The 19,395-nt window shown below is 41.8% G+C and overlaps 1 protein-coding gene across 4 annotated transcripts in view; it reads right to left on the bottom strand.

Annotated features, from left to right (window-relative positions):
• The window catches only part of ptk2bb (protein tyrosine kinase 2 beta, b), a 167,025-nt gene that overhangs the window by 129,162 nt on the left and 18,468 nt on the right, over positions 1 to 19,395 (bottom strand). For all 4 annotated transcript variants that reach the window (XM_084315123.1, XM_084315122.1, XM_084315121.1 and 1 more), the window contains exon 2: positions 2,528 to 2,767. In XM_084315123.1, coding sequence (XP_084171249.1) covers positions 2,528 to 2,728 — 201 coding nt within the window. In that variant the 5' untranslated portion in view covers positions 2,729 to 2,767. The remainder of the gene's footprint in view (positions 1 to 2,527; positions 2,768 to 19,395) is intronic.

The raw sequence follows: 19,395 nt of genomic DNA on the forward strand, positions 1-19,395 counted from the left end.
AGACCCACAGGGGTCGTAACATAACACAACAAGTGGTAACATTAGCATTAGTCGAATAAAAAAAAACAAGTGGGAACGTTAGCGTTAGTAGAATAAACAAAACTAGTGGGAAGGTTAGTGTTAGTAGAATAAACACGAGTGGTAACATTAGCGTTAGTAGAATAAACACAACAAGTGGTAACGTTAGCGTTAGTAGAATAAACACAACGAGTGGTAACATTAGCGTTAGTAGAATAAATACAACAAGTGGTAACATTAGCATTAGTAGAATAAACAAAACAAGTGGGAACATTAGCGTTTAGTAGAATAAACAAAACAAGTGGGAACATTAGCGTTAGTAGACTAAATACAACGAGTGGTAACGTTAGCGTTAGTAGAATAAACAAAACAAGTGGGAACATAGCGTTAGTAGAATAAACACAAGTGGCAACGTTAACGTTAGTAGAATAAATACAACAAGCTGTAATGTTAACGTTAGTAGAATAAACACAACAAGCGGTAACGTTAGCGTTAGTAGAATAAACACAACAAGTGGTAACGTTAACGTTAATAGAATAAACTCAACAAGCCGTAACATTAACTCAATCCCTGCCAACAATGTTTATATACGTGTTTGTCCGACAACCGTTGAACGCCAACCACATACGTTATTTGATAGTTTTTCCTTTTTTTCCATATTTTTATTCATTATTCATCCGGGGACCTCTGTGTTACCATAGGGAATGAGTCTGAGATTGCCAAAGTGCAATACCGGCCGCATCTAGCTAGACGGCGGTATCGAGCACCCTTTTCCTTGTTGGGCGAATGGAGCGGTTCTCCCGGTTCCATTGAAGCGCGTCAAATATCCCAGATCCATATGTTGTGGTGGGTTATGCCGTGGACCAAATGGACATCGGATGTACCAGATGGCGATCAAACAATTGGAATATTATTTTTGGAATACTCCCGATCACAGGTAAGGACTATCTGACGTCAATTTTAGCTTGATCGTGCAATGCTTTTATACCGATCGGGCTGATAAGCGTTTTTTAGTGTTCAATACGAATGCCGTTACTGCCAATCAAATAATCAGAAACGACCCCCCCCCCCCTTTCATGCATTCATGATGGAACATAATACCTATGATATAGATTTGATTTGGGAATAATAGAGTGTACAGGCAAGAAACGGCAACGTTTATAGTAGAATTAACTTATAAACCTATTACTCAGCCTTTCGGGAATTACCCCAAACCACGCTATAACGATACTTATATTCACCACGGTATAACACAGGAACGTATGGATGGAAAAGTTTATTCTTTTTCACATATTGAACGATAGATACTGTAGGTGATGTCAAATGGGCCATAGTATTGTATCCATAGCTATAATATAGAATATAGTTATAGCTCTACAAACAAGGTGACGCACTCCTATCTTTTAGAGCGTGGCAGTGCTAGAACGGGGCCCGACTAATTCCCGGCGGTCAATGAGTTAACGTTAGTAGGATAAGCACAACGAGTGGTAACGTTAATGTTAGTAGAATAAACACAACAATAGGGCTGCAACGATTAGTCGACATAATCGACGACGTTGATCATAAAAACTTGTCGATGCAAAATGTTTGCGTCGATTAGTCATAAAAAATAATTATATATATATATATTTTTTTTTGCACTGCCTATCTTTGTGAAAGTGGCTTCTCAGCTCTGGTCCAGCTGAAGACAAAGCAGAGGAACAGATTGGACATTGAGCATGACCTCAGAGTTGTGAGCATGACCTCAGAGTTGCTTTGTCTACCATCACCCCAGACTTTGAGACTCTTGTCAGGAGCGAACAACATCCCCAGTTATCCCATTAGTTCCCTGGGATGTTAAGCTAAGAAGTCTGCTATATATTTTTTTTAGTTATTTAAACACTTCCACTTTAATTTGTATTATTTAATTTATTTATCTTGTTATGAGTGATTGTTGTATTGTTCAAATACATTTTGATTTAAAGTTGCTTAAGATCCAAATTCAAATGTTTCATGAGTCATTATTTTAATTTGCTATGGGATCATCATGTTATGTTAAGTTAACTGTTAAGGCAGAGGGACTGGACAACAGGGTGACATTCACAGGTGTGCAGACTTGAGCATGTGAGGTAAAACATGCATTGGAGAAGGAGCCATGCCCACAGGAAGCAGAGATTGAGGGTGTGACAAAAATAATCGTTAGATTAGTCGACTAATCGAATGACAAAAATAATCGTTAGATTAGTCGACTAATCAAAAAAATAATCGACAGATTAGTCGATTACCAAAATAATCGTTAGTTGCAGCCCTACACATTCAGCTCAGACCATTTCCTGCTCCAGTAAATTAGGCCATCCTGATTTGAAGGCCTGAGTGACGTCACTCTCTGGGTAGCGGACAGTGATGTGATTGGCTCTGTGGTTGTAGCTAATGCCTTACAGATGTCTTCAATAGACTCACAGGAATTGTGTAAAGTTGCCCATATAGTGCTACAAGAGTATGTATGCACTAGTGATTTTCTGCTTCTCACCCTGATGTTCCAGGAGCTGTCGCATTTGACCAACTTAAAGTTCTTGCCCAGGCTGTTGTTGGTGGAGAAGCAGACTTTGAGGATCTTGACGGGTCCGTCGCTGGTGAAACCCGCCTCGGGACTGAGCTCTGGACCATTGTGGCCCGGACTGGGCAGCTTCCAGGATAGGGTGCAAGTGTCACCCTGCATCACCTCATACATTCTCAAGGTTCGCCGGACACCATCATACCCACATCACGCCTGAGGAGATGGAAAAGGGTTTTAAATTAGTGGTGAAATGAAGTTTCACTTACTTTAAGTAAAGTAACACAGTTCCTTTACTTAAAGGTGCTATAGATAACATTCAGCCACTAGATGTCACATGTCATTTATCCAATCAGGTGCCTTCTACATGGGAAGTAGGCAGGGGATACAGGCATGCAACATGTAAACAACAACATTAATTTTGGACCCGCCAATAATTTTTAAATGATGAATTCATTAATCAATACATTTTGGGGGGGGAAAGCAATACTTTAATTCTGCACCTTTCTTAAAGCTCTGTGGATGTATTATTTGAAAAAATACATCTACATAAAGATTGTATCCTGTTCCACCTGTGGAATATTTTCGCCTAAAATATATACCTAGGTAAATGGAATATTGCTCCACTTCTACAAGGCCCATTTGCATATTCTTGGTATCTAGGTACATCTATGGACCTCAGGGAATGTATTCACAGTGTCAGAAATATTGTGTCTATTACTAGGCTTGCTTAAATTGTGATGAAACAAAGGAGAATATGAATTATGATTTTTCTTTGAATCTTTGACAGTGAATAACACCATGATAATAATGACCAAACTTAAAGAACTGCCACTGATCTTGTTCAGTACCTTACTACCTTCTTGAGATCATGTGTACAAAAGATCTAAGGGAATTAATAAAGGGAAGATGATTAAACAGAAGGTTCTGTAGATACAGTACTGAATTCTCCCATCCGGACCAATGCAATTTGAAATATTATTATAGAATATAGAATATGATGCTTATAAATGACCTTATTATAGCCAATTCGCACATTTATATATATATACATATATTATCTTTCAAATGCCCGAGTTCAATTTGGATTTAGTATCACCAGGCGTGCATAAGAACAGATAATGATATCTACTGTAATTTACTGTACCTTTTTATTTTCACAACAGTGCAACCATTTTGAAACTAATTTCAGATCTAATTGTTGCTACATGCTAACAATAGGGAGGAGAAACTGCGTTTCAATATTTGTCAAAAACGTTACCTTTTGTGGCTTATTATCCCGAATAATAACAGTTATTAAAAATAATTCATTCAGAACGCTGAACTTTGAACCCCCACAGTATCTGACAGGAAGTGTAGTTCGGAATAATTCCAACACTGATCCACAGCGATGCATCCCCTCGACAAAATTGCAGCAAAAAACTACAATTTCCATGATTAAAATTTTCCAAAATGGTCGCCGTCTTGTAATAGACTTCAGCAAATCGAGAAGTTAAAACTATCTAATGGCACTTTTAACCTATTGCTAAACTAACGTATTGATGATAATATACATTCTACATGCTTTTGTGACATGTTAGTGATGTTAATACTTGAAAATGTTTGATAAAAAAATTGCTAAAAATATGCAACACTGAAAAATATTGATTTATGACCATATGCCATTTTTGGGTCGGTACCGACCCCGTCGGGTGGAACAGGTAAAAGTAGGAATACCCAAATAAAAATGGTAAAAATGAAAGTTCTTCTTATGATATTGAATGCACTTAAGTATCTCATGATCTCGTGAGCTCATGTTCAAAAATATTGATTGAACCATGGAAATAAAATATTGAAACTCTTAATTTGGGTGGTGTTACCCTTTAAGGAGGACCCAGAAGAATTCCACTACTTAGTGGGAGGTGCATTGTGTGTTTATTTATTTATTTATAAATTTTTTAGATGTAAAGCACTTCTATAACTGGCCATGTCACTAACTCACTCATTAATTCAGGCAGTCAGTCAGTCATTCACTCACATTTAGCCACTCTGCCCCTAGTGGCAACTCACATGCATGGCACTTTGTGTAAGATCAGTTCATCTATACAAGAATGTATGGCATAAAACATTTAATATAATCACAATTATTTTGTTCTATATTGAGATCATGATTATTTAACGCGATTACTTATTGACTTTGGAAACATCATGAATTTATTCAACTTTTAAAAAATTTAAATCTTTTTAACAATGGATTTCCTGGAACTTTAAATATAATTCAACTGAAAAACTAAAACATGACCTGGTTTAAAAACATGACTTAGTTTAAAAACATGACCTGACTTAAATACATGACCTGGATCACATGACCTGGCTTAAAAAAATTACCTGGATCACATGACATGATGGAAAACATGACCTGGTTTAAAAACATGACCCGTGACCTGGATCACATGACCTGGCTCAAAGACTTGACTTAGTTTAAAAACATGACCTGACTTAAATACATGACCTGGATCACATGACCTGGCTTAAAAACATGACTTAGTTTAAAAACATGACCTGGATCAAAAACATGACCTGGCTCAAAGACTTGACCTGGTTTAAAAACACGACCTGACTTAATAAAAACATGACCTGGATCAAAAACATGACCTGGCTCAAAGACTTGACCTGGTTTAAAAACACGACCTGGCTTAATAAAAACATGACCTGGATCAATAACATGACCTGGCTCAAAGACTTGACCTGGTTTAAAAACACGACCTGGCTTAATAAAAACATGACCTGGATCAATAACATGACCTAGCTAAAAGTGAATTATCTTGTTTTCATAATCGTTGGAAGCCATAAAATGTGATTAATTGCCCAGCCCTACGAGAATGCTTTGCATCTACGCCACTGTGTTTATTTTTTTACTTGTGTTGTGTGTCTGATTCACTCTGTAGATTTTCCATAACAGTTCAGATTTTCAAATGTTTCTGCTCAACAAAGACTATTTAATCACAGACAAATGTTTTTGAACGGAGTCTTTGCTGTGATATTCATGTCACCAAACACCCACTCTTCTGTATATCTCCTCATGAAGGCCTATTGACTGTGTCCTGTTTTGTTTCCACATGAAATTATTTGCATTCTCATGACATTCCATGCCAACCAATATGGCGCAACAACGCTCCAGCTCATTGGCCACAGATAATCGCCTGTCATTTGATTAAGATCACCAGATGTATTCCCTCCGTGACGGGATAGCAGGGGGAATACTGGTGTGCTTGGGTGATTCATTTTCTAATTTAGTTCTTGTCTTTCATTCGAATGACCTGGAAACCAAAATTGGAGCATCAATCCTCGAGACAGTGGAAAAACAGTGTTAAGAAATCACTGGGAGATACGGAATATGATATATTGAAATCAGACCTACGCAACGTCTGCAAGGCAGTGGTATCAATGAGTCAAGGGGCCTTGAATACAACAGATAGTCTTTACAAAATAAAGACGCTTCTTTGGGAAGAAGTGTAAGATTGGAGATTATAAAAATTTTCCATCTTCATTTTGTATAGTGCAGGGTATGACATTTATTTTATGTCTTGTTGTATTGTGTTTTTATTGTTTGTTTTTATTGTTATTGTATTTTTATGTTTTCCATCGAGGACCACTTCGGAAATAAGTGTTTTAAGTAATGCTTTTAAGTGCAATCCTCTGGAGTACAGGGTCATGATACTTCAGTGTTATGTATGATACTTGTAATTTTCCTAAACAAATCAACATGATCTGTATAGAAACACGAAACACTGGTTTTCTGAATCGCATGTGTTGAACAAACAATTACATTCCAGTATCTCCGCTAGGCAAACCGCCCCTGAGAACAGAAATTACTCTAATCATTGTATGCTAAGCACTAATAATGGTACATTGTACACAGCGCTGTTCTGGTACGAGCGGCTAATGTCAGATAACGCTGTGTTTCGTATTCTGTGATCCCGTTTAATGTGGCTATGATGACTCACATCACAGATCTACCGATTACATTCCTTCCTGCCGAGCGATTCAAGTGAGGGCCTGTGTGATTCACAGGGCAACACTGTGTCAATGTAGAGACTTGTAGATAAGATGCTATACTTTCATTTACAACACTCATATCACTTGTGTTTTCACCGTACTAGAGCTAGAAGGTATAGAAAGGGCCTCTCTATTGTGTATCGTGGTGAATCTCAAACCTCTTTTATTGAATGTATGATTTATTTATTATTGAACTAAAAGTTATTTGTTTGTAATCAAATAAATGCAATAATTGCATGTTGCAGCAGTATTATAAAGAATTTGTGGAAATAGTGGACTAGTCCATTTTTTACAAAGATTACACCATGACAATTGATCCAATCACAACGGTTGCTTTGAGGGAGATAGATAAAGTATTTCCATGTGTCAGAGGTGGCTTCCATAGAACCTCAATAATGGAATGAGACTTCCGGTTTACGATCAGGTCGGATGGCGGCGTGATTTTTCCGAGCTCAGTGACCAGGGCCGGACTGGGGAAATAATTCATACCGGGAGATATAGCGCGAAATATCGCCCCAGTCAGGCCACTTTTTAAGCGGGGGTCTGGGAGTCACTCACCAGGAAAATCTTAGTTACAAAGACTTAATTTCCTGCATTCTGGTGAATTTTAGTGCATGCTTAGTACAATGTACTGTTATGAAACTCAAATAAAACTGTTGTGGCACTAGCAATGCTACTCTGTGCACCTTCAAAAAGAAAAAAGCAAGAGCACAACATATTTCTCTATTTACTATTATAATACAGTTAACCCTCTCCACCTATTCAACAAGAGCACAATACCATATTCACTTTACTGATGCACTACCCATCAACAGTTAAAATAGCCCTTTACACAAACATTAAATAACAGACCTTTCATTAACAATACTATAATAACAGTAGCCACTGCCAGAATAGTGACACATGTATCGCGTGTGGTGAGCACACGCATGCATGCACAACGAAGACAGAAGATTGCGTTGTCTCAATCATTTTAACTATAAAATGAGCTCAAAGTATGAGCTTTTCTGGGAAGAGATTACCACCCAGCTATCAGATATTTTCTCTCTGACTATACCTGTCCTGCCTTCTGTATTATTATTGAATGAGGTTTCCCAATTTCCGACCTCTACACATGTGAAGAGACTCATTTTTGCCGGCCTCACAGCCGCCAAGAAATATATTGCATCACGCTGGATACACCCAGACAAGCTATGCCCGAAGGTATGGATTCTTACCTACCTCGATGTGATATATCTGGAGATATCCACTGCATGAATTTTAGGGGTTAACAAAGCGAATATTGCTATCTGGTTGGCAGCGGTTGCAAAACTTAAAGAGCGCATATAATGGTCAACTGCTTGATAATCTACCATATATTATGTATTTAACTCACGTTGGGGTCCTGGGGTGAGTGTGTGTGTGGGGGGGGGGGGGGGGGGGTGAAGAGCGAGCGAATACCATTGTCCACTTGTTTTTATTTTTTATTTCTATTGTATTTTTTATTATGTGTGTGTTCTGGGCCCCCTTTACCTGTGGGTCTGGTGGTTGTGGGCTCGGACTGGGGGGGGCGTGGTTCGGGGTCTCTGCGGGTCGAGGCATTAAAGAGGCGTGGTGCTTTTGCTCGTGTGGGCGCCGGACTGCGGGTCCTCCGGGGTCGGGGTTCGCGGCTGTCGGGCCTGTAGATGGAGGGGGCTCGGGAAACCCATTATGTTTGTGTTCTGGGCCCCCCTTGATTGTGTCGGAGGGTCACAGGCTAGGGGTGGGGGGGGCCTTGGTTCGGGCCCTCGGCGAGTCGGGGTGTTAAAGAGGCATGATGCTCTGGCTCGCCGGGGTACCGGACTTGGGGCTCTCGAGGGTTGGGATCGTGGCTGTGATGGGTGGTGAGGGAGGGGGCTTGGGGTGTTAATTGTACAATCTGTTTTATTTATTATTTATTGTTTAGTCATTCTTGTGTTGAGTCGATGTTTTTGGTGTCTTTTTGTGTATTATTATTGTTATTATGTTGTGATTTGTGCTGTTTTATGTTTGAAAAATAAAAAAAGATTTGATCACAAAATAATGGAATGAGGATTGTTTCATGTTTGAACAGTAGGCTGCATGATGGTTCATGTGGTGTCGGGTATGTTGAGTTTCCCCTGGAAGCAGCACGTGAGTTTCCCCTGGAAGCAGCACGTGAACGGCCTACCAAGTTGGATGATACACAAGTTGCCAAGTTGTGAAGTGGTGCCCTTTGGCCACTATTAGCTAATTCAGTCACAATCTAAACCAAAAAGTGGAAAGAATTATGTTTGGTAGAGTGTGGTAGAAATCAACTTGTTAAACAGGAGTTGCGTAAATCCATAGCTTCTGTTTTTCTAATGAGTTACTATGTAATAGGTTCAATGTTTCTCCCAATTTAAAAAATGTTTTATCCTCTTTTTCTCCGCCTGATTTTCTGTGCTTTTTCCTCCCATCCCAATTTAGTCGTTATGCCAATTCCCCCCCTCCCCTACCTGGTCGTTGTGCGCATGTGCCCCCTACTGGTCGGTCTAGGGAGCCCTGAGGTCTACCACATGCTTCCTCCGACACATGCGGAGACAGCCAGCGGCTCTTTTTTCACCTGACAGCGTGGACTCTCATTGGTGAAGTGTAACGCATGGGAGGTCACGCTGCCTTCACCACTTCCTGTCTTTTGCTGTGCAGGCGGCCAGACCTGACCTGTAGGAGTCGTTGTCCACAACGCCAGATTACCACCCCATCAACTTCCCTCCCACTAACTCAGCCAAACGAGTTAGTATGACGGCTGGCCCAAGCCGGAGGCAATGCTGAGACCTAGATTCGAGACCGGAGTCTCCGCTGCGCCACCCAGCCACCTAAATGTTTCTCCCAACTAGCAGTTTGGACGAAAAAACGTTGTCAAATTTGCTAGCTTAGACCTTCCGAGTTCCCGAGGACCAGGACTTGAGACACAAGGCTTGACAGTGTTGTCATGGGGATAAGCATGGCTTTACACAGTGCATTTTTCTATGGTTTTACGTGAGACTCAAAAAGTTGGAATTTTCAACACAGCTGTTGCTGGAATGTTTATCTAAATTAGGCCTGCCGCGATAAGCAATAAATCGATTAATTGCAGCGATAATTAAAATGAATGCAATGATTTTGACGGGCGCGATTAATTGCTATTTGCGCGTTTGTTTTAATGAGGCGGAACCAGTGCCCATTGTCAGTCACTGTCCGTGTTGGGAGGCGGGCCGCTGGCTTTACTACAGAGCACAGCACAGGAGCTCCGTGGGGCTAACGTTACCCCTCATTGTGTCTATTCTACTAGCATTAACGTTACTCATACAAACAATCAATAGCGAGTTATATTGATCACGCTATGTACGATAGCCATGCTAAAACGCTAGCACAACATTAGCACCTAACCTAACAACAAGCCTTAACAAGTCAGCGATCTTTTTGCGAGACTAAACTCTCCGCTCGGTGGCAAATTGTGTTGATGTCGGTTTTGTTTAATCAATAAATGAGGCAGAATACACAGTGACTGTATCCTTTGTTTATTGCACTTGTGCCTGCTGCAAACATAATGATTATGAAATCCTATGCAAGACATTAAAGATGGCGGCTTTCTGTTTTCGTTCAGACTCCCTCAGACTCTCCAACGAGTGACGCGTCTCTATTCTGACCAATCAGTGGTCTGCAGTGTTTCACGTGACTTTTCTGGTACCACTTCTACCATAGATATATATAGAGACTTCTACTCGCTTGGAACCAGGACAGAGCAGGGACTAAAAAAGTACCCAAAAAGTACCTGATAATCACAACAATACTTCCGGTCCGGTCGGTGGGCTTCAAAATAAAAGTCTAAAACACCGGAAAAGACGGAGCGGTGGGCTTCAAAATAAAAGTTTTGGGAAATAAATTTCTCCAAAAAAAAATGCTCTAACCGGTCGCAATAATATCGCTTATCGCGATATTTTCGGGGGCAATTAATCGCCCAGCAAAATGTGTTATCGTGGCAGGCCTAATCTAAATGATGTCGTTGCCATGGTAACACATCAACTTACCATGTGTGCATCCAAATGTACACTGGTTTCCAAGGCAACATTATTCAACATTCTAATAGTCATTTTGAGGTGTACCAGTCAAATTACAGATTCTATTCAAATTTATTGTCATTATACAGTACAATGAAAAGAGGTTTGGCGTCCAACAAGAGTGCAAATGTAACAGTAAAGTGCAATACTAATATACAATGTACAGGTGAATAAACTGGATATAAAATATATAAAGTAGTACTACTGACCAGCAGTAACTAGTAAGATTATAGGTAAGGGATATGTACAGATATAGATATAGTCTACAGATATGTAAAAAGGATTATATGCAGGTATGTACAGACAGATGTGGATAGATATATATATACACAGTAAGAATAAATATAAATATATATATATATTTACGTTATATACAGCATTATTGTACATGCTATCATAGTTATATGCAGGTGTATAAGGTATATAGAAGAATTATATGCAGGTATATTAAGACAGATATATAGGCAATGTTCAATGTACAGTATGGTACTATGGTATCATTTCAAATTATATGTTTCAACCCTTTATTGAATGCAAAAAACCAGATACAATCTCAATTCATAGCTGTGAACAGACACAAGGCTGCGCAAACGCTGTGTCTATAGGCTGAGAGGATTTATTTTTCCCATTAAAACCGAATGATGACAAATTAGACTAACCATCAGACCGGAAGGGAAACAATAGATGAGAGCAGGAGGGGAATAGCTGTTCATTAGGCTTGGGTGTAGGGCTGCACGATTAATCGTTTTTTAATCGAATTTTTTTTTTACATTAATATTGGGTTAAAAAATAGCAGTGTTAAAATAATTGTGGGTTAATGCGTTAATAAAGCTTTAACTTTGACAGCCTTAGTTATTACACATTCTTACACATACATGTATGTTGAACATCTGAGGTAACAAAGGAAAAAAGCCAAAAGCACTTAGTTACTCCTCAGACATTCTTTGACAATTTTACAGCCCAAAATACAAAAAAGATCCAGGCGGAATAGGTAACAAAGGGTTGAAGAAATATTGTCTGAACTGTCAGATGCAAACTGGCTGTGTGACATAACCGAGCATCTCGCTCAATTGAATAAGAAGCTGTAGGGACGCAAACAAGTCCCACCCAAAACTTGACCAATATAGTTGTGAACTGAGACAACCCTTATTTTGTTATTTTTGAGTACAGTTACAGTTGTGTGTTCATGCAGACACATAATAGCAATTTCATTACGAATTGAAAATGGGGGACCCTGATGTAAACAAGTCGAAAGTCTTTCTCTGGTCTGCATCCCCTTAACAATTGTGTGTATTGAGCTGTACTGTACTGTACCCATTCTGCAATCTGTTAATTAAAGTTAATTAAACTATCTTCCATTAGTTGGATGTATGGCCTCTGCAAGGTTGTGTGCAGCCATTTGTTTTTGTAACATCTGCTACATCTGTCCCACGTGTTCTTTGCAGCTCACAGTTGTTAGTTCTGCCCCTCTTGACTGTGACAAAAAGGTTTTGAACAAACTTAATGTCATAGCTTGTATTTGATGATATTCTTCTTTGTTATTTACTTGAATGGTTTGATCATTGATTGGTGGAGTAATATGGGGTTCTGATAAACTAAAATTATTTGTTAAAATAACATAAGCTAACATATATTTTTACATTTATGCAAATGAATATGCAATATGTATAACTTGAATAAGTAATAAATACAGAAACACCATGTTTAACAATATGTAAATGTGTAGCTACATTTATTTAACATTACATTAACATTTATACGGTCTTTGGCCCTTTGAGGGCAACCATAATGCTGATGTGGCCCTCTGTGAAAATGAGTTTGACACCCCTGGTCTACATGATAGTAAAAGTGTATAATACAGGGTAATACAGTAATTTTGCAGTTGGGACCCGACTACAGAAAGCAGCAACATTCTTCTTGTAGGAAGTTATGTAATACAGATTTTAATTCACCAAGAGAGACCGGGGTGTCTAAGTGGATAATGGTCCTACCCATTCCATGCCCAAGGTGCGAAGCTTGAGAAAGCTGTTCCTAGCTAACCCTGCTCAAGACAGAGAAAACATCTGAGCTGAGTAAGGAAAGGGTGGGGGGAGCGGGGCTCGGGGGGGGGGGCATCTCTCTCTCTACTGGTTCAATTAATGTAGAAAAGTAGAAAAACGTTGCACTATAAAAACGAACTGGATAGTTGATGATAATAAACATTTAACTTCATTAGCTGAAGTATTCTAAAATCATCATTCTCCTTTTCTGTGTGTGTGTGTGCACGCGTCTCATATCTGGTCTGACATCAGAGGAGTTTGATAGTATTTACTGAGGATTGCCAAATAATGTTGATATTTAAACACAAAAAGAATTATAATAATAATAATAATAAATATACATGATCATGCAACATAAAAAAAAATTTGTAGGAACAGTTTGGGAGAGGGAGGTAAGGGGTTTTAGATTGTGTGTTGTGAAGTTTACTTCAGAGAGGGAGAGTAAAGTACAGAAAAAAAGGTACCGTTGGGTACCGTACCGGTATCGATTCCCAGGTCAAAAGAAACATTTTCAGACTCGGCGTCCCGAACAGACCCACCGCGTAGGCCAGATGCAAGCCGCATTTTACAATAAACCTCTGTGGGGCTGCTTAAAAAAAATTATAATCGCAAATGTAATCGCAATCGCAATATCTGTCAGAAAAATCGCAATTAGATTATTTCCCAAAATCGTGCAGCGTTGGGCGGTATGGCGGTATTACGGTATACCGGGGTATTTCGAGATCCCGCCAGTATGATTCTCAATACCGTGACGTCACAGACTGCTATTACACTGACACGAAGTTGATTGTAGTGCACAGCACGTGCCAGCAGAGGGTTACGTGGCTATCGTTCTGGGACTGGGAGCTAACGTTATAGTAGTACCTGGATGGTGCGGGCTAACTGGCTATCGTTCTGGGACTGGGAGCTAACATTATAGTAGTACCTGGATGGTGCGGGCTAACTGGCTATCGTTCTGGGACTGGGAGCTAACGTTATAGTAGTACCTGGATGGTGCGGGCTAACTGGCTATCGTTCTAGGACTGGGAGCTAACGTTATAGTACATTAATGAGCTCATTCACCCACTCTCCTCCAGCCAGTCACTGTAGCCTTCCCATCAGGAGCTCCTGGTGGTGCCCAGGACCAGACTGAAGACAAAGGGGGACAGAGCCTTTGCGGTGACTGCAGCCCCAAGGCTCTGGAACATCCTCCCTTTAGCCCTGAAAACCGCTCCCTCAGAGCTCACATTTAAAAGGCAGCTAAAAACCCACTTCTACAGGCGGCCTTTTAAACACCCATAGCCATTTTCTCTCTGTTCATGTCTGTTTTGTTCTTGTTTTTAGTTTTTGTTTTTTCTGTGTCTATTCTAGTGTTTTAGCACGTTTTTTAATGTTTCTTTTTCCCACATGTATTATTTCTTGTATTTTGTGAAGCACTCTGTTCACTCGTGCTGAGATGCGCGCTATACAAATAAAGTTTTACTTACTTACTTAGAAACTATGAGGATAAGGATGGGCAGATGCTAGAGCTACACACCTGTGGACTAGCCGTCTCTCTGACACACTTCCTCACTAGAAACTATGAAATAAGGACGGACAGATGCTGGTATTGGATACCGGGCTCATACTGAATCCTAACTTATCTGAAATCAAAAAAGCAACTTGATTTTCTGCATGTTCTCTAATGGACAAAATGGATTATGTGTCCAGTGACCCTAGTAATTGTCTATAGAGGCTGCTGAACAGTTAAACAAATGGATGGATTGGTTCTCGTCACAAGAGTACCCCCTCTTAGCTGATTAGTTGATTAATTGGTTGGTTTGGTTGTCCAGGAAATTGTTAGACAATTAGTAATTTTTTATGTTTTTTTTCTTTTAGTTATTTCCTGAAAACGGACGTACATCTCTGGTAAACACTAGATTTAAAAGGGTCCTTCTGCATGATGTGGACAACAACACGACTTTACAGATTTGTTGATGAAATCAACTAAGTGATTAGTCGACAAAATCGTATGATTCTGGTCACTCTGAAGAAGACACTGTTGTGTAGAAACTAGGGGTGTAACAATGCATCGATCCTTAGATTAGTTTATTAAGGACAATGCAAATGAATGAACATCATTTACATGAGTGTATGCATAACATCACAGCATGATAAGGACGTAAATATGCCGGGAATAGCACAGGGCTAATTTCCACCCGTAGTCCTAACATAAAACAAACACAAAACGGACCTTACAGCGTTCATTCATAAAAACTGACATCACTGACATGACCACACTAACATGACATTCAGTCAGTACAACATCACTAACATCCCTGTCTAACAGCCATTTCCTTAGTTGGCCCCTAAAGGTGGACAGGGTGGTACATTCCCTTAAGGGGACCGGAAGGCTGTTCCATGTTCCACTTCCCTTTATCGATAGAACATTTTTGCTGAAGGCGGTCTTTCTAAAATGGACCTCACAATCCCCTCTGGTGTTTGACCCAGTGGCTAATCCAGTGTTCCTTTTCTCGTGGATAAACTCCTTGAGAGGGGGAGGGGCTAATTAGGGCTGGGCGATAAAACGATAACGATAACTATCGCGATAAATTATTTCCTCGAAATAAACATGAAACGTGGTCGCAAAGTTTCGATATATCGATTTTCCAAGCTTGGATATGAGCACACGCACTAACAACCAATCAGTGAAGGAGATGGCCGACAGCGCTTCCCATCAGGAGCTCCTGGTGGTGCCCAGGACCAGACTGAAGACAAAATCTAGGACTCCAGTAGTCAACAGGCTGGCTAGGATAATTAGCTTGCACAGCGCTATTTTATAGTTTACCTGCCAAGTTGGTGTGTGTTTTGAATTCTGAGGGTAACTGTTATAGTAGTGTGGGGTATACGGTGCACGTCGTTGCAATGTATTGGGGCGGAACAGAGTATTTTATGGTCATATTTAGTACATTGTCATGGAATACACCGCTTGTAAATGAGGCTGGCTAGGATAATTAGCTTGCACGGCGCTATTTTACAGTTTACCTGCCGAGTTGGTGTGTGTTTTGAATTCTGAGGGTAACTGTTATAGTAGTGTGGGGTATACGGTGAACGTTGTTGCAATGTATTGGGGCGGAACAGAGTATTTTATGGTCATATTTAGTACATTGTCATGGAATACACAGCTTGTAAACGAGGCTGGCTAGGATAATTAGCTTGCACGGCGCTATTTTACAGTTTACCTGCCGAGTTGGTGTGTGTTTTGAATTCTGAGGGTAACTGTTATAGTAGTGTGGGGTATACGGTGGACGTCGTTGCAATGTATTGGGGCGGAACAGAGTATTTTAGGGTCATAAAAAGTTAATTAAACTTGACAGACATTATATCGACGATAATTATCGATATCGAGTTATATAAAAATAATTTTATAATTTTATCGCGATAACATTTTTGGCCATATCGCCCAGCCCTAGGGCTAATGTGTGCAGGCATTTATATACAAAGCAGGAACTTTTATAACGTCTGAGGTTTTCTAAATTAAAAATTTGATGCTTATCCAGGATTTTACAGTGGTGGTATGAGAACTGTTTCCTGTCATATACCTTCAATGCTCTGTTGTAAAGTTGTTCTATGGGTTTTGTTACGAAGGGTCAGATTAAACCGAATATATATATTTATTACTTGAGATATATTGTATAGTATTTGTATATCGTCTGATATCCCTTGTATATTCTTTGTACATATACACGGAATATCCCTTTACCTAGTACAGGCCAGACCATAATATTCGTTCTCCTATTGGAAGCGATCCCCTAGGCGCCACGGCCATACCCCCCAATGTCTAGTTCAAAGTCACCGCTAAGACATGCCTGGACATGCCCGGTTCTGCGCAAGAATACGAGACAGAAATAAGACTGGTACTAGATTATTCACCGTACGTATAAATACGTTGCAGGTGGATACAGCAGTTAGTTAACCTAGAAACGTGTTACCCTCAAACGTTAAAGCCTTCATCACGAGTCAACGACCAAGTGAAGTGAGCAACCGTGCATCTAAATAGAGCACTTATAACCGCGTGCGAATAGGACAGTAAAAGTGTCAGAGCTTAGTGTAATAACGTCAAGTTCGACCTAGTTAATGTGAAGTACCGTGCACCGGAGAATCTACACCGGCGACTACAGAGCCCTTTTCGGCTGGATTATATTTGCTTTGGTCCTGTAGCTGATGGAGCGGAGAATCGTCTACACCCACAATTGTGTGGGATTTACCCTGTGAGGAGCAACGTCGAGCCCGCCTCTAGGACGCCTGAGGCTGGCTAGCTTTCTTCCATGCGGCACTGCATACCGGAGAATAGCTGTTGTTCGTCTGCGGATCAAGAGATTATTGCACTGTCTCCTGTACCTGGAGTCTCCTTATTCATCGTTGACCCAGACTTCCGTTACCGACAAATCCTCTCCCCTGCTGGCCTACAACCGGAGGGACCTTATTAGTATCTCCAGCTGCCCTACTAGTGTACCATATATATAATTCTTATGATACAGGTGGTATTAATTATCTCCTGCGTAATATGCTCATGGACTTACGCTCTTGACCTATTCATGCACATTCTTCGCCTTACAAGCGCAACTCTCAATCTTGATAAGTAATGTAAGATAATCTTCGTGCTGCTAATAAATATTCTTCTAAACGATATTTCTTGTTAAGCCGTGTCATTGTGGGAGTGTTCATCTCATATACCTGTGTACTGTATGGCCAGTAGTAATGTACATAAAGCAGTAGTGGTTTAATGATACCATACTTATTAATACAGTCAGGGAATTGTACCCCTCAGTTACAATTGGTCCTTCGAGCCGGATGGTAATTAGCGTAATATTAATATAATATTAATATTGACATGGCCAGCGGTGAACACTCCACAAACGGCTCTCCTAAGCTAGAACGCCCGACGCGCAGACGGCAGCCACCTTCTTACCTAGAGGACTATGCTGCCAGTCTACTACCTAGCTTTATAAAGAAGTTAAATACGGATAAAATAAATAAAGCGGATAGTCAAAGCATGTCAAACCCTACCGACCAGACGACCCTGCCAGTAGAGACCCCAGTAGGTTCTAACGTAACTGACCAAACTCACGGGGGGGACCAGGAGGGACATGACATGACTACACCCCCAGAAAACGACCACGGGACGGTCCCCGGAGAGCTCCAGGATAAAGAAAGCGCTCCAGGGACAGAACCCGACCCACTACCAGAAGAGAAGCGCGCCCAGGAGACGGACCTCGAGGCGCGCCCAGAGAACAGATCTCCAACGAGCACTGCCAGAAGCCGATCACCTCCGTCGGTGTCTTCCCCCAGCGAAGCGGACAAGATGCTGGCGCAGGCATTCATCGCCACCCTGGCAGCCTCCACCGAACGCGATCGACTCCAAGCGCAACAGACGAGCGAGCGCAAACAAGCTGCAGACCAACGAGAGCGCCTTCACGCGCAACTCCAAGCGCAAGCCCTCAGTGAACGCGAACATTCTGCAACCGAGCGAGATCGCTTCCAGGCGCAACAAAGGAGTGAAGACGACCGCATAAGACTGGAGACCAGACGCCTTCAGACGGAAGAGAACATTGAAAGAAGCCGCGCCGAGGCGCAGCACGCCGCCGCCAATGCGCAGCGCGACGCCGCCAATGCACAGTGCGAAGCAGTGCGCGACGCCGCCCATGCCCAGCGCGAGGCAGAGCGCGACCGGCTGCAGGCGCAGATGATGGATAAATTGATTGCCATGGCGACACCCCCTCTCTCCGCATGGAGCTCCCGGAGATCATCACGACAAGGGTCTAGGACGCATTCCCCTACCCGACCAAGCGACCCGGGACCCCGCCAACAGGAGGATCCTGTCCACGTCTCCGAACCCCCTCCCCGACCGGTCCATACGAGACCCAGCAACCGGGAAGAACCGGCCTACGTCGCCGAGAGACTGAACAGAAGACTCCAGGACCTAGCAGAGGAAGAGGAAGAGGAGGAATGTCAAGCCGACCAGCAGCAACATACTCTGGACCAGGAGGCCCAGTACAGCCCCGACCAGCAGCAACGTACTCTGGACCAGGAGGCCCAGTACAGCCCAGACGTCAGCCCCGAGGCCCTGCATTACAGACCCCCGACTCAACCCAAGGGTGAGTTTGACGCACCGCCAGCCCCGAGGAACAGCACCTGGGTACCCGGGCCTTGGTACCCACCGAGTACCAGCCCACGACGACACGTACGGGGAGACTCGCCCAGGAGACCTCTCCCCCAACGCTCACCGATGTGCCAGCCATCCATGGCATCGTACCTTGGCACACCGACGTTCCCGGATTTTACACGCGAGGACAGAGCACAGTACACGGAGCTACGGATGTGCTTAGAGACTATGCTGTCCGACGTCCCCGATGAGACGTACAAATATGCTATCCTCCTCAAGCACCTGAAGGTGCCCAGAGCGCATAATATAGCGCTGGCATATTCCAACTCAAGTACCCCATACACCGCGGCTCTAGTAGCCCTCGACCAACGTTATGGACGCATATGGGACTACGTGATACAAGAGATAAGAGACATCGACCGTCTCCCCCCAGCCAGAGACAACAGAGCATTAGATGACCTCTCTATCAAGGTACAGTCCCTGGTAGGGATGCTGGGGTCCCAAAAGGAAAAGGGGATATACGAACTGTACGCTAACTAGAGCTGCCGCGGTATTGATGTTTTCCTTACCGTACACATTTGCAAA

This window comes from Notolepis coatsorum (genome assembly GCF_963971535.1).
Source record: "Notolepis coatsorum genome assembly, chromosome: 5".
Taxonomy (NCBI): Eukaryota; Metazoa; Chordata; class Actinopteri; order Aulopiformes; family Paralepididae; genus Notolepis; species Notolepis coatsorum.